Source organism: Amphiprion ocellaris, chromosome 1 (assembly GCF_022539595.1).
Source record: "Amphiprion ocellaris isolate individual 3 ecotype Okinawa chromosome 1, ASM2253959v1, whole genome shotgun sequence".
In the NCBI taxonomy this organism is placed as follows: domain Eukaryota; kingdom Metazoa; phylum Chordata; class Actinopteri; family Pomacentridae; genus Amphiprion; species Amphiprion ocellaris.
In genome coordinates this window covers 31,868,432-31,884,868 of record NC_072766.1, presented here as the reverse complement: position 1 = coordinate 31,884,868, position 16,437 = coordinate 31,868,432, and the positions used below count along the sequence as shown (strand labels likewise).

Here is a 16,437-nt window from a genome sequence, read left to right as displayed (position 1 = left end):
GCTTCCCCCCACCCCCACACCCCAATCCCAGCTCTCCCAGTCATTAAAGTCCAGCGAGGAATTGGTTTCATCTCCTCTCCCAGGCCCTGTTTAACACAGACAAGAGCGTGCTTGGCTTTTTGCACATTAAAGCTGGCGGGTGGGGGGGTGGGGGGTCTGATCTGCCATCTTTTATGTCAGTTGGTGCCTCAGAGGAGAGTGATGTCTTTACCAGATGTTCACTTCTATTTTTATTAGCATATAAAAACCTATAAACCCTTCCCACTGCCTTTTGGCTCACTGCCGTTTTGGCCGCCGTTGCCTCTCTGACAGGATTATTTTCTAGTTCCATTTAGCCGTTTAATTGAGACATCACAGGCCATATTTCTTGATCCTCGTATCTTTTTTACCTGAGCCACACACAGGTGGAATGTTCATCCTAAGTGCCATTACTGACTTTCATGACATATTGGTTCAGAGCCTCCCTGCAGCTGCAGTGAATTGATCTGCTTCAATGTCCACAAGATGAGAGCGATAGAGCTACTGTACTTATGTGATTAATGAACATACAGGCAGGGGGTGGAGGAAGACTCAGTCCAGCTGAGTGGAGTGGTCACCATGGTTAGAATATGTAGACTCACTCTACAAAGCATGCAGGACTTTGATAGCAGTAGGGTTGCCTTCTTGTGCTTGTGTAATCCAATCAACCTTTAGCTAACAGGGATTCAGGAGCGATTGAAAATGTCTTTAAATGTCACTTGATGAAGGGCAGTTTGTTTGTCCTGCCACCCTCCTTGTGCTTGACCTTACTAATATTTGACCTCTGCACCCTGTGTCTGCAGATATTTGTGGTAACCGTGTGGTACTGGGAGTTTTACATGCTGCCCTTCTTCCTGGTCCTGCTCATCTCATGGAACTACCTCCAGATCCGCTCTGGGCATGTCAGTCAGGATGTGGTGAGTCCAGAGCAGCTGCATCAGCCTCCATCACCGGCTAGTTCCGGTTCTTTTTGTGTGTGTGTGCAGCAAAAAGCCACCTAAACCACATTTTGTTCCCATAATTAAAAGCTGGTATGTTTCCATAGCAACCAGTTGCACATGGCAACATGATGTATAATAATAAAAAGAACACATAAGCATAGAAAACTCACTGAATAGACTAATGTAGCAGGCCATTATAGCCTCAGCTAATTTACAGTGCTTGTCCTTTACTAACACATCTTTTTTTTCTCATTCTGCTTCTGTTTCTTTCCTGAGTTCTGCCACTGCTTCAGTGTAATTGGTCTGTTCTTGTTGTGACTGGTCAATTTTTGGGGTTTTTTTGTTTTTTTTTTTTCAGTTTTAGAACTGTACTACAAGGGAAAAAGAAGTCACAATTCACAGTGCTGTTTTTCCCCCAGTTTAATCACTCCTAGTTTTATCACAAAAGGTATTTTTTGCCCAATGTGGAATAGCCGCTCTGTTAAGTCAATGCAGCAGTAGTAGCTCAACACAGAATATAGTCTATAACAGATTATATGTACCAAACACTGTTCAGACAATGATGCTAATTAGTGATTAACCTGAAATTATTACATTAAATTATTTAGCTTAGATTATTAAAGTCAGAAAATTGTGAAAAACAGCCAAGATGACAAATTGTCTATGTTTTAACACTCCATAACACAAATGTTAAACATACAGTGATATAATACAAATTAAATATTTTTAATTGTCAAAATAACTGGGAGTGTATGACAAATCATTTTACATTTGCATATGCAACATATATTGGTAATGTGAAAAATCAAAAGAAATTTCAGGGGAAGTTTCTATTTATTATTTTTGTATTCATAGAATCAACTTTGGATTAACTAAAAACCCCAAAGACATGGTTTAACATCACTATAAGTAGTCATTAAAAAGTATGCAATAGTAAAAGTCAGAAGAAGAAAATGTCTTAAGTAAACTTAATAAGCTTTTGATGTGGAAATCCCACTCACTTCAAACCAGATGAAAAAATTATGAAATAAAACTCTCATGTGAAATGACCCAAACAATTTGAAAAGAAAAATAGTTTGGCAGAATCATATGCCCATTTTAACTCAAAAGTGTTTTCAGTGCCTTTAATTTTGTAGATACTCTGCTTGTACCATGTCACAATGAAGTTTTAAATCTATAGTAACTTGCTTTTTTTTTTCTTTTTAGAGCCATTTAGCGTTGTTTTTTGTAGCAGCAGCAGCAGCAAAAAGAAGTCCTGAGTCCTATAAGGCTAAGAAGCAAGGACAGAGAGATCTTGATTATAGCTGTTTTAAATTTTTTTGGTATGTTTAGTGTGAGCTTGGGGAAAAAAGCCAGCGTGGCCTGTCGGTCAGATGTCCTGCAGTGCAGAGTGTTTCAGGACGCTAATCTCAGGGTCACTGCTGCACCGCTGGAGTTAATACAAGGTTCCAGTGTCACACTGAGGCCAAGTTTATTACGTCGGATCTTGGAATCCCTAGAATCTCACCTCTCCATTGAATTTGTTTTCTTCCAGGACAGCATGGATTTGGCAGATGAAGAGGATGATGAGAAGGTACGTACCTATGCCTGCTGTTTTTGTTCTTCACTGCTCACTTCTGTATGCTGATGAATAAAAAAGAATTTAGCTCTGTTTTTCATGTTGACAAAGGCATCTCTCTGTGATCTGTGGGTCTGTGTTGCTAAGCTCTTTATTCAGTACACAATCTTCTGATGCATTTTGATTCCTGCCAGCCGCTAGTTGTATTTTTTGTAAACTTACCAAAAGACATTTGGGCTTAATGAAGACCTCACCAACCTGTTTCCACTTGTCAGGACACATTCATATGCTAATAGAGGGGCGGGGCTGCATTTGGAAAGTCCCTGAGCTTAACACGCCATATAATACCATCAATATGGAACTAATGACAGCACTTAGACATGCTCTTTCAGAGCTCATTTGGAAAGTTTATTTTGAAAGTATTAAAATGCTTTTAGGCTGTGAAATATTTCTTCAGAATGACAGCAGTTTATTGTGGATGTTTTGTGGAGCCTAATGAGGAATGGGTTCACATACTGGTTCCAGTGGGAATATGACCCTAGAATGGCTGAAGTGGTTTAGTGCCCTGCCTGATATTTGACTGAGGTGAAACTAGATTTCTCTTACATGTGGTTTTGGAGACCCAGCCACTGCATCTGGAATATCCTTTGTGAAAAGCCCCCCAATCACCACTCCCCCCACCTTCCACACAGACTGCAGCTCTTCTCTTTAGACCCATAACCCTCCTTTAGTCTCCATGTATTTGATGTGGACATGTGGCTGTCTGAAGTCATCCTCCCACTGCAGCGAGCTTCAGAGAGTCTCCTCTGTTTACTTTAAATCCTCCCTCCTGGGATCTGGACTAGCCTGGGAACTGTCCTTCATCTCTTTCATAATGTGATGTCCAGTCCCATTCTGAAGACTTTCACTTCCAGATTTTTTCTTTCTTGCATTTGCCGTTACATTCACAGTTTGCAGACAGTCTTCACCAGAGCAGGACTGAATGAACCTCTGAGTGTTTTAGTTGCTTGTATTGATCAAACCTGTGGTTCTGGGAATGTTGCAGCCAAAGCTCAGCAGGCGCAGTTAGTTTATATTTGAGCTGACAAAATATCCCTGAACTTTTCTTTTTAAGTACTTTAAAGTGGCCCTGTTTTATTTAACCTTTGTAATAAATAAAGAAAATTAAAATCCTCTCTGTCTACTAGAGATTCATTTATTTTTTTCAGTATTATCACTTTTAGAAGGGAGAGCAAAAAACTTGACAATATAATAGTAATGTTTACTATTATAGTAATATTTGCACTTGGCACAATAAAATATGACCTTAATTAAAACTATATCCTCGTCTATTGAAATCAACTCTGACTTGTTTGGTACTAAAGAGTAATTAATGAGCTGCATGTCTCTCAGTTTGTCACCAGGTATCACAGCAACAATCATTTTCAGCCAGCACAAACATTTTAGTAGAACCTTGAACACAGTTCTTCCTTGTTACTAGCACATTCATTGAAATACACATACAGCTCAGTTTATATGATTACCTTTCATTAGCTTCTAACTCACCTCTCTACGTATGTTCTGCTGAAAGTTCAGTTTCCTCACATTGAAACACGGAGTGATATGAGCCAAATCGTCAGGAATGAAAAGTTAGACATCTTGTACGGTTTAGTCATCACCACTGTGTTGACTTTGGCCATTTTCCAAGTATCTTTTTCTAATGTTTGCTGCTGTAGGAGTCGGAGAGGAGAGGGCTGATCGAGAAATTCCACAGGGTCCAAGAAAACCTCATCACCCTTCAAAACTTGCTGGATGAGATTGCGTGTTTGGGGGAGAGGATTAAAAAGTAAGCAGTAAAGATCCATTGTAAATTACAGTTGGCTGCTATTGAATATTTACTCTCCATTCAAGTAGAGGAATTGCACGTGTTTATGATCACAGTATGAAATGGGTGGTAATTACTGGTATGTCATTTTCTCTTAATGTAAAATGTCCCAAAAATTATTTAAACTGTTCTCTCCTGTAATCATCCAGTAGAAATGAAAAAGCGTTTAATTTTAATATCCAGTAATCACTGTCTTTTATGTGCCGTCTGTTATCGATAAATTAAAATTGAACAAAAAAGCCGTTACTTGACACTGATGTTTCTGTTTGTGATTTATCAGCACATTCAACTGGTCGGTGCCATTCTTGTCCGGCCTGGCTTTCCTGATCTTTGTCATCGCAGCCGTCCTCACATACTACATCCCTGTACGCTACATCATTTTAATATGGGGTGAGTCTCACACGTGTTCATTATTTCATCTGTTTTGAGCTCGTGTGTCTGTTTGCCTCCATTTTAGCTGAGAAACTGATAATCCCGCTAAAATCCTATCCCCTAGCTAAAAGTCACTGTCATAGAAGAAAAAAATCCTTGTTTTTATATATTCAAATTGTTCTATTGTGTGTCAGATTTACATGGCCCCAGGAGTGTGTGCTCCCAGTCTTTCCTGGCTTCATCCTTTTAACATTTGCAGCTTGTGATGTTAGTGAAGTTTAAAATCAGGCATATCCTATTATTAAAAGTCTTACTGGATAAAATAAATTGGCTGAATGAGTAGAATGTAAAATGTGGCGAGTCTTGCAGCCTAAGAGTGAAAGTAAAACAAGAAAAAGGCACGCACTGGGCTGCTCAGAGCAATATTCCTTGGACAGCATGAGTCTCCCCTGCAAGCATTTGTTTGTGTGGAAACAAAGAGCACAGCCACAAGAGACTAGTGTTAATGATATGTTGGTGTGAATTTCTGTTTTAGGTATCAATAAATTCACCAAGAAATTACGGAACCCATACAGCATTGACAACAATGAAGTGCTTGATTTCCTGTCGAGGGTGCCTTCAGATGTGCAGAAGGTAAGCTCTGCTGGATCAGCCGGCCAGGAAGCCCAAAATCCCAGAGCCTGCTAGCTTTGCATCTTACTACAACAACTCCCAGGCATTCTTCATTCTTGTCTGTATAATTAGCTTCATCTGTATAATTATGCGGCCCTGTATAATTTTTATTGTGTTTTGGTCGTGATACATCCCTGGTGGAGGTCTGCTGCTTAGCAGCTTTGCAGCGCAGGCTGTTCCCAGGCTGAGGCAGGAGACGCTGCTGCGGGGGTCTCCTGCACCAACACTTGAGCAACAAAACTTGTCTTGAGGGTTTCGAGGTGCACTGATGGTTTACAATTAAAACATTCAGTCCGATTCAGTGGTTATCTTGTACAAGTGAGCTAGATAAAAATCTTTTTTTCCATAGTGCACTATTCACAATATGTTGTCTTTCTTATTCATGCTGACCTCGCTTCTTCGTTTCCTCTGACTCCTTTTTGTCGACTCGTTTTGTGTCTCCCCTCCTCACCCTCTCTGCCTCTCTAAGCTTTTTGACCCCATTTGTCTCCTCCCTTTGCTTCTTTGATGCCCTTGGGCTGCTGGGTTGAGTAACGGCGACTCTCTGCTCCACTGTTGTAGTGTATGAGTGATGACTGGGTATCCCAGTCAGTGGTGGGAGTGATGGTACTTCATTCCATCCTTCCTCAGTAAAAATGTTTGCATTGCATTTTCTGCATGTTTTGTAGTAAGAACTGGAAGACTATGTTTTACTGTGCAGATATCCTTTATTCTCATGCTGCTCACTCTGCATTAAAACAGTCGATCACTGAGCTTTTCATTTCATTCCAGCAGATAAACATCATCACTGTGAATCAGCAGACTGTTTCTAGCAATAAGAAATGAGCTACATCGTATAATCTTTATTATGAACTCCTATTCTGCCGTAGTATATCAAAGTATTTACTCCAAGGTCAAGCTGCAACCATTAATTCAATAATCGCTTTTTTGTTAACTATTAAATTAATCATCAACCACTTTGATAATTGATTTTTCAGTTTAGGCATTTTTTTCAGAAAATAAAATCAAAATTCTCCTTAAATGTGAATATTTTCTTTTTTCCTTTCCTTCTTTATGACAGTAAACTGGACATTTAAGGATGTCACTGACATTTTTTAACCATTTCTGACATTTTATAAACCAGACCACTAATCAGTTATTAAAGAACATATTCAACAGATTAGTCAGCATTGAAAGTAAACATGAATTGCAGGAACATTTCCTCTCATTGCTTTTCACCTTATAAATACAACGAATTACTAAGAATTTTAAGCTGTCTGTTTAAAGGTGTCTGTGTTTGTCTCTGGTGTTTTTGTTTTGTCCACCTATGTTAAGTTGACCAGAATAAAGGTATTGTACATTCTGATTTCTTTCAGGTTCAGTACAGTGAGCTGAGAGGCAGCAAAAAGAAGAAAGTCTCATAGAACATACCTTAAAAGGAAGAAGGTCTGTTTACTGGACCTGCTGTTTGTGGGCTTCCTACCTAAAAACACTTTCCAGAGGATGGAGGACCTGCCAGAGCTCTGCACAGTCTTGCTTTGTGTCGGAGTCGCAGCATTCAGCAAGGATGAATCTTAATTCACCTGCTCATATCGACCAGCACCTATACGTCTTTCAGCCAAAGAAGTCCTTACTGAGGAATCTACAGTGATTACTTTGCCACTTATATAACTGTCTGCCTGTGTCTGGAGGATTTTGTAACATTAATTCCAAAGATTTTAAGCATATAAATCGATGTACAGTTAACTCTTTAAAGTGATCAATCGGAAGCTGCTTTGTTTTATATTCTTGACCGCAGGTTGTGTCCTCCTGAAACCAACCGAAATATCATTTTGTATTATACTGAATGTATGTTTGGTATGTATCATGCATGTGTATATTTTTACATGACATATATGAAAACTATTACTTGAAAATGGATTATTCTCTATTTTATAAATATATAATTGCTAGTAATGCTAGAGCTGAAAGATGATGTAATTGTTAAAACAGTATGCGTTGTTATAAGGCATTTTTATGTGCAAGATCGCAATTTTAAATACTAATGGTGATTTCAGGTAGCAATTTTCTAAATTGTCATGTTCATATATAGCAATATATCAGAAGTTAACAACAGATGTTATGCGTCATATTTTCTTTAATATATTCACCTTCAACATGGATAAAGAACAATGCACATACAATGATGACTAATTTTATTTCTACATGACAATAAGGACTCGTTTGTACATGTAAAGATGAGTGCCTGCATGCAGTTTTTAGATTGCTTTCATTCATCCTGCATAGAGGATGCACTGTGTATTTTACTCTTCGATTGTGAGTAAAATGGGACCTCCTCTACACTCTTCACTTTATTTATTATTGACAATCACTGATGAAGATTTTGTGTCCTTCATTTCTAATAGCAATAAATGTGCCCTCTAACACTGTAGCATTTTTTTTTTTATCTGCCTTACTGTCTCATCTCCGTCTCTTTGAATCCTCCTGCACACAGTATCCATCCTCTCCCTGCTCCCATGCTGCAGGATTGTGGGCGTCTTAGCAGCACTGTTTCTGAGCCCCCTCTCTTCATTAGGCTTTCATGAAGTGAAGCGAGGCTGTGCGAGACCTCACCAGCACCCGGGCTCCCCGCTGTGTTGATGGCCCTTGGGCGTCGCCACTAGCAGGAGGACCTGAGCGACCTCCTCTCAGCTGCCGTGACGAGATGCCTGCAGCCAGCATCCTATCAAGCACAGCAGCCAGGCGAACCTCTGGTACCGGGCTGCACACCGCTCAGGAGGAGGATTTTCAAAAACCAGCCACGAGCAACAGCAGCCGCACTAATTTAGGGATTGGAAAACTGGAATGGTTAAGATGTTGCTGTTCAGAGTAATACCCTGGGATTTGTGGCTTTTTAAGTCGGAGTGTGGGCAGTAGCTTTTTAAATGCGAGATGAGTAAAATAAGAAGAAAATGCACTGATGAAATACAATCAAATGTTGTACAAATGTATTTGATGACCTGATTAGATACTTAGATGTCAGAATTGTGAGTGTAATTGATGTGTTTAACACCAAACAGTTTGATAAATTCTTTAAGTAACACTCCCTGTAGAGAAATAACTGCTCAGTGCAGTGGGTATATAATATCCAACACAATATATGCAATAATTTGATGATTTGTCCAATTGTTTCAAGAATAGTGTGTGACGAATGTGGCAGGCAATGACCTGTATATCTCTTCATCTAGTTATAATGTTGACTTAGGTATTCAATATTAATAACCTGCTGTCAAGGACACCGAAAGGACATCTCAATTTGACACTTATAGGCTCAGCATGAATATGTATAGGCAGTGAGACACTTCAAAATTACCAAGTAAAATCACGGTTCACATGTGGGGACTAATGTGATGTGGCACATGCATTATGATGAGCCACAAAAACAGTGGCCGATGGGTCTCCAAAGACTTGTTATAACTCAATATAGGACTGGAGAACATTCATCTGTGTCTGAGTGTGTGTGCAGGGAGGGGCGCTGATCGAGAAGCGCTGTAGAGCCTGTGAATGTCCATTATAATGCTTTAATTAACTTAATAATAACTACATTCAGCGTGGACTGTGTGTGGAGGGGATGGTGGGATCTGATGGGCAACACAGGATTGAGATGGTTCCTAACATTCAAACATTGCCAGCAAGCAAACTGCAGAGCAGCCGGAAGGTTTCCTTGAGATTATTGGGGCAAATGATTTCGAAAGTTGGACAAAGCACCTCTTAAACAAGTTTTAAGAAATGTTTAGACAGGTCAGGAAATATACAATGCAGGTATGGTTGATGTGACCTGGTGTGTTTCCCATTAATACTGGGGCCATAAACTGTATATGAGAGATGGATGTAGCCTCCAGGGCTGAAATGTGACGTCATGTGGAAGAGCTTTAAATCTACTTTCTTTCTCACAGTAAGCAGTGGGGAAACTCCTCTGGTTGCAAAATGAAGCTTGATTCTATTAATGTCTATGAGAAAATGAATCTACTTCTCACTTGATCTGTTGCCTCAGTAAACATTTTCCTAATAGGTTTGTGGTCTCATTTGCTAGTTTCAAGTCTCCTTCAATACAGCATGATGTTCATTCTGTAAATGAGGGTCCCATTTGCAAGAAAATAGATAATAAAGTGAGTGACAGGTCTGTAGCAACCAGTAACGTAATAACAGCCAATAACGTAATAACTTTCCAATAATGTAATATGTTATTACATTTTTGGTTGGTTATTACTGTAATGGCCTAACATTAAAAAATCTTTTCAGGAATCCTTTGAAAATGAAATAACTGAAGCCAATAATGTAATTATACATAAATCAGACTGCATTTCTTGGAAATAAAATATTTTTTTGCAGTTTTTGTGCAGTTTGCTCATTAAAAATAGGTCTAGTGGATGGCATAATTGTCATATTCATTCATCAAGGATACGTCCCATGTAGCTCTCACTCTCCTTAATTATGGCTGTAAGAGTCAATTGAAAATTATTTGTTGTACAAAATCTTTACTTAGAAAGTTGGGTTTTTTTGTGCTTAGATATGTAAATTCATAATTCCATGTCAGTGTCTCTGTTGGATGTTGCATTGTCAAATTCATTTACCACATTTCATTAAAACTTTTTTCAAACATTTCTTCAAGGGAAAATGATTCAGTCCTCACTTAAAACTGTATTTAAATAACTGGACTGGCTCTATGATGGCACTCACTCCAAAAAACTGAAGAGTATTATGTACATATTGAACTAAGTAGAAAACATCAACATAAAATTGACATTACTACTTCCAGTATTTTCAATTAAATTCAAATCAATTTTATTGATATAGTGCCAATTACAGGTCAAATTGTCTCAAGACGCTTTACAGAACCCCCCATGTCCTTAACTTTGCACTGCCCAAAACCTGCTTTCCTGAGAAGAATCCAGGCTTTCATCCATCAGCTGTCCTCGTCAAATAACTGTTTTATGTGTAAACTTAGACCACTGTTGGTCCAGCAGCCTTGTAGAGCTTTATAATACTAATGGAACAGTCATGTTATTTGTCCAGTTCTAGGCTCTCTACAAGTGCTTTTCTTATATTTAAGAAAAGAAATTACATTTTAGTTATTAGTTAATTATTAATTTAAGTTACAAGTACATTTTCAAAGATTTTAATGGTAGGCCATTAACATAGTAACCAGCTAATAAGGTAATAACATACTAAAATGTTATTACTTTCTTGGCTCAACAACTTTATTATATCACCGGCAAGTTATTACGTTACTGGCTTTATTATATTAAAAATGGCCAAAATTGTTCTGCTGTTTGCAGGTTTTATTGTATTGGCTGTTATTGATTGCTACACAGGTCACCACTATACATACAGGTGTGTGTAAACCCTCAAGTTCTCAGTTGGATCCAAAGCTCACTTCTTATGTCAAATGCCAAACTTGAGGCTTCAAAACAGTGGACTACAAACCAGGTGAATACATGTGTCTTTTATATTAAGTCCATAATTGTAGCTTTGGGTCACTTTTTCCCTGAATCTCGGGGACAATAGAGATGAAGAGTGCAATCACACAAAGCTGCTTATCTGTCTTTGCTGGCCTGAAGCAAGGCTGATGTTACTATTCGAATGCCAAGCATTTGGTGTACACAACTTCCCATGTGACAATCACCCAACCTGACTAAAAATAAAAATACTTCAAAAGTTTGAGGATTTTGTCCAAGAATAAGTTTAAAAAAAAATATTTCTTCACAGATTTCACTTCTAACATGTGTGTGCACACTTTTACAACTACATGTTTGAGTCAGTGCAACAACACGATTGGCCCTAATGTTTTCCAGTTTTGTTGTTACAGAGCAGACTGTGGGTGTCATTATACCGCCATTTTTGATATTACAGATTTCTCCTATAGATTTCTCTTCAGGATTCTTCATAGTGGCAAGTCTCTCCCTTCTACCATCCCTGATAATCTGAGTACAGTCTGAAGCCACTCAACCCTGTCTCACAAAATTTCATTGAGTTTTCTGGTTTCCCAGGGTGACAAGTCCTCCCAGTCAGATTGGTTGGCTGAAAAGGAGCAGCAGTTGGAAACACACTAGTGATATGTAACAAGCAACAACATAATTAGGCAGAATTTTTTATCCCTCAAAACAAATTTGTACACGCAGTTTAGTTGTATAGGAATTTTTGGGAGACGGGTGAAAGCACTGGTGGTAGCTGCTTAGCTTAGCATATAGGCAGAAACAGATAGCTTAGCTCTACCCATAGTTCACAAAGTCAAAGTGAAAGCTAAGGTTTAAAATCCTTGGACTTGTTGTTACCACTAAATTACTCGGCCCAAAAAATAGACCTTTAAATAATGAATGGCAAGTTTCAGGATTGAGTTATTTGAGTTGCTACCTTCAGGCAAAGCTAGCCCAGCTGTTTCCACTTGTTTCCAGTGCTGATGCTAAACCACGCTAATGTCTCCTCATGATTAGACACTAAAGTAGTCATTGAGATGACAGCAAATATTTCTTAAAATGGCTAAGTCTTCCTTTAAAAGATTGCTCTGTAGAGTTCTCATTTTGTAAACTAAGCCGTTGCGCTGGCTACAGTTTTGCAGCTGCAGTTGTTTCAGTTTATCTGTCATTTGTCATAGTGAGTCCTGTTCAAAATGTTTGATTTATCACAGTTCTTTTATCTGCACTCAGCAGTCACCGGTTGTGTGTAGTAATAAGCTTGATTTTGACCATGTGGACACCCCACGTCCCCCTACCTCTCCCTATGATTTGAACAGTCCTTCAGGGAGTCTGGGTGCAGGTAAATCACAGGCGCAGTGTGTTCTAGCAGTGCTGCTGCCCAGAGGCTGCAGGGCGACAGTGTTGTCCCAGAGCAGGCCAACATCAAAGCCCTGCATCCAGAAGAGCCCCGGGCTACGAACAGCCAACAGCTCTGATTGACAGAGGAGATGCAAAAGATTTCATGAGACCAACGCAGTGACGTTAGACTGGCCTTTTGTCTGTGTTTGCTTTTGATTTTTTGCAGGAGACATCAGCTGAATATTAGAGATTTTTATCCCTGAAATGTTACCACAGAGTGTCAGGTCTAAAAGACACAAAGTATGTAGTGACTCACATAGTAAAGGTCTGTACAAAACAACAGACCTCATACTGCCCTCCCCGAAACAACCGGAACAATTAGAGGCAGTTTTGTTCTTCACTGCCATATTTAAATCTGAAGTGTTTATTTTTGTCTGTTGCTTTTGCTCTTGGCAACAGGCAAGATTCATTGATCTTCAGGATGTGTGCAATGTGCCCATTCTTTTGTGTCATTATTTAAAGCAATTGTATGAAAACATGTCTGTATTAGAAAATTTTACTTGTCCATGAATGACATTAGGATTTATATTGTTTCATTTGAAATATTAAGGCTAGCAAAAAATATATATCTTTATGGTTATTGTTGACAAACCCAACAGAAATAGCAGAACATTGTGTGATGCATGTCCCCAGCTTGCCTGTAACTCTGCTGTAAATGCATATGTTTCTGTTATTTTTTAACAAATAGCTTTCAAACAGTAAATTACAGTAAATTTGATTTTATTTAGGGCATTTTCAGCTGTAGATATACAGCTTATTCTGTCCCTCTGGTAGCCCTGATGTACCTACCCAAGAATGACTACCACTCATCATGTTTCAAATGTTCCAAATGTGTGCAGTTGAATATAATAGATTGGAAATTATTCCATTATTTCTGATGTAAAGGTCTATCCAGTGTTAGAGTATGTTTTGTGTTACTTAACTGTCAGTATTTAGGTCTTCATCATTTTTATTTATCTATTATTTTTAGCAGTTTATCTTATTATTAGTCTGCCAGGGAACGTGGCAGTGTTATGTGACGATTGGCATTCGTTTGTCTGTTTGTCTGTCTGTTAGCAACATTACTCAAAAATACACTCGTATTTTGATTAAATTTTCAGGGAAGGTCAGAAATGACACAAGGACCATGTCATTACATTTTGGCAGTGATGTGGCTTATAGTCTGGATCCACGGATTTGTTAAAGATTTCTGTCATTGCGAGATAACGGCACAGCTTCACTGTAACTATGACAACAAGTGAACACTACGTCAGCTGCCTGCTGACGATCACATGATTGCGATCCTACTACAAATTGACTGCTCTGACCACAAATGTTTTTAAGATTTCATCTGTTGGAAATCATGACGGAGCAGCCTTGGCGGAGTACTGCGCTCTCTGAGTGCTTATCTTGTTTTCTCCATGTGTCAGTGGGCATAGATTTTGTTTGAACACTGGGGGGCATGTAAAATGGGGGGTCTGGGTGTCCCCCAGGAAATTTTGAGCATCACTTCCTTCATTTCCTGAACATTCTGGTGAATTTTATGTACCGATCTATGACTCGGTTTATCGCGGAAATGTCTTTATTTCTATAAAGGAAAACACAACATTCAGTCACCAGGGAACCATTCAAAGTGCTGTGAACTAAAATATAAATGGTGTCCTATTCTGAATGAGAGGAAAAATTCAAAATCTCATTTCTATTGTTCTCGTGAGGAAAGGGTTTGATTTAGCCAACTCTGCACCAGATGTTTTTGAGGAGTTTAACTGGTGACAGTTTTCAGCCATGGAATTAATTCACACCCTTATCATGAGGGACTTCACAGGACAATCAGACAATTGCACAGACACTCCTTTGACCAATGAGCAGTAAAAGTGACACAATGTCACAAACAACAAAAGAAAGACAAGAAGTGGCTGTTGGCTGCTGGGTGCTGCTATGTCAGTTGGGGCCAGAGACAGGCATTTGAATGTCCACAGCTCCACCATTTGTTGGGAAATAAATTATTATAGACAACATAGCATGACAGTCTGCCACGTGATGCTCTGGACTGAGGTGTCTGATCACGTGATCCTGTCCCTCAAAATATCTGCCAGTTTTGTAGAACAGCAGTCTACAAACCAATATCAGCACCCTCATTTACTCTTTGCATCACAGATATATGACTCGTTACTAACTTGTGATTTCTGATCTATCACCTCACTCTCATCCACCGAGATTCATTTCCAGTATAGTCGTACTTGATTGTTTCTGTTGTAGAGCTGCTGTATATTTGAACAACAAATACTTATTTCCTATAAGTTAAAAAGAATGTCACATCTGTAGAGCAGGTTGAGTCTCTTGATGTCCCCAGAGGATAGGCCCTACGTCTGGCCGAGCTGCACATTGCCGTTGGGGATTGGGGTGATGGTCTCCCTCCCATTCATACTGAAGGCTGTTCTTCCGTAGTGCATGATGGAGGAGTAGTCGTAAGGAGTGTTCAGGTTGTTGGTGTTCTGTTTGTGGAAGTTGTAGGCAGTTGATGGTTTGATGTACTGCCAGTTGATCCTGACATAGGAGTCACGGTCGCTCCTGGTCTGCTCGTGCTGGAAGCCTAGAGCGTGGTTGAGCTCGTGAATGACGATGCCGTGGTGGAGGCAGCCCTGTTTGCTGAGGGACAGCACCTGTCTGCCTCCGGTTCTGCCCAGAGCGGAGAAACATCCCTGTCTGTTCTCGATGCTGATGAAGTCGTACTCTCTGGAACGCTCCTTGAAGCGGATGCAGGTCCTTCTCTCCATCGCCTTCATGGCTCTTGCGATCATGTTCTTCTGAGACTGACTGAAGTGGTAGCTTATGACATAGGGGACCGTCACCACACCACTGGCTTTCTTCCACAAGCAGCTCTGGGAAAAGCACCTCATGGCGTTTCTGGTTATGGGAGCCAGCAAGTCTCCTTCCAGCAGGTTCTCATTGGAGCCGTTGTTGGTGCTCAGAATCCTGGTGGTCATGTCAATAGTGTCTTCTTCTTCTCCTTCTTCTTCTTCTGAGCTTCCTTCCTCCTCCACAGGAAAAGCCTGAGAGAGGCCAAGCAGCAGCAGCAGCAGCAGGCTGGCAGAGGGAGTCATCTTCAAGATCGGTCTGGAGACTGGAGCTTCTGTCAAGAGCTGCTGTGGAGAAACTCCTTGAAGCTTGATGTGTGACTCAGTTCAGTGCAGGGTCTTTATACTCTCCTCTGCAGGTGTGTCTGCAGGAGGATTATGGGTTGGGGTCCACACTGCTAGGCCTAAATAAACCTCTGAAGGTAGGACTCCACAGGCAAACCTACTTTTTAAACATAGTATCTAATCCTGCAAAGGCTTTTCTTTGTCCAATCTGCCCCATTTGTGTACCATGTTCCTCCTTAGCTAGGCAAACTTCAGCTGGTTTTATGTTTCTTTGAGTTACAGCTAGGTTTTTCAGAGTCTTTGCCAAAACATATATGTTGAAATAAAATTTGTGTGACCCAAATACAGTTTTTTCACTCTCTGATGACCTGTGTAATTGAAATCCCCGGTGCGCCTTTTATGACAAGCTGTTAAAGTTGTAGAAAAAGCTGCGTGTCCCTCTGTGAGGATGATAGACGGCCTATTGAAACTCTTGCATATGTAGAAGATGGTAATAGGTTCCTGTGGGACATGTTGCTGTAGCTGTGCCCAAGACAGCTCGCTAGTCAAAAAAAAAAGAATAAAGAATACTAAATTGTATGAATAGTCCAAGTCATTGTACAAACCCATCATGGCTGCCCCTCCATCAGGGACACAGTAACATTTGTTTACTGATTCATGCATGCTAATGTATTGCATTCTCACTGAATTAGATTTCTATTAGCTTGGTGCATTTGGGCTTAAACTTTTAAGCCTGTAATTTTTCAAGTTTTCTTTGTTTTCTTTATCCCAAAATGCCTAACATATGGTGTCATTTCAGTATATATTTCTCCAGCCCTTGAAAATTTTTCAAACACTGAAACATGTAGTTGTTTATTGGTATTTAACATTGAACCCAGGTTGTTATATGTCCTCTTGTGTCATAAAAATATGGACTCTAATTTCTTCCATTTAATTATCACATATAAACTGACTATAAAGCCCTTGAATCCTGGACTCATATAAAGTGTAAAGATGAATTGTGAAAAGAATGTGTGTTTTCTCTCAAACGCTCCCCCCTCTCAATCTCATCAGCCAC

At 39.6% G+C, this 16,437-nt stretch overlaps 2 protein-coding genes across 4 annotated transcripts in view; one reads left to right on the top strand and one right to left on the bottom strand.

Annotated features, from left to right (window-relative positions):
* The window catches only part of LOC111563323 (multiple C2 and transmembrane domain-containing protein 2-like), a 47,813-nt gene extending 39,978 nt beyond the window's left edge, over positions 1 to 7,835 (top strand). For all 3 annotated transcript variants that reach the window (XM_023262358.3, XM_023262356.3, XM_035944506.2), the window contains 6 exons: positions 822 to 935; positions 2,494 to 2,532; positions 4,233 to 4,342; positions 4,662 to 4,771; positions 5,289 to 5,386; positions 6,781 to 7,835. In XM_023262358.3, coding sequence (XP_023118126.2) covers positions 822 to 935; positions 2,494 to 2,532; positions 4,233 to 4,342; positions 4,662 to 4,771; positions 5,289 to 5,386; positions 6,781 to 6,828 — 519 coding nt within the window. In that variant the 3' untranslated portion in view covers positions 6,829 to 7,835. The remainder of the gene's footprint in view (positions 1 to 821; positions 936 to 2,493; positions 2,533 to 4,232; positions 4,343 to 4,661; positions 4,772 to 5,288; positions 5,387 to 6,780) is intronic.
* LOC111563324 (high choriolytic enzyme 2-like) lies at positions 7,829 to 16,023 on the bottom strand. Its single transcript, XM_055012028.1, has one exon. It carries the CDS (start codon positions 15,339 to 15,341, stop codon positions 14,601 to 14,603), a length of 741 nt encoding a protein of 246 aa, XP_054868003.1. The 5' UTR covers positions 15,342 to 16,023; the 3' UTR covers positions 7,829 to 14,600.
* Positions 16,024 to 16,437: the final 414 nt, after the last annotated feature.

Bases quoted from the DNA above. Each gene is read 5' to 3' on its own strand.
- LOC111563324 (XM_055012028.1), bottom strand. From the start codon at position 15,341: ATGACTCCCTCTGCCAGCCTGCTGCTGCTGCTGCTGCTTGGCCTCTCT.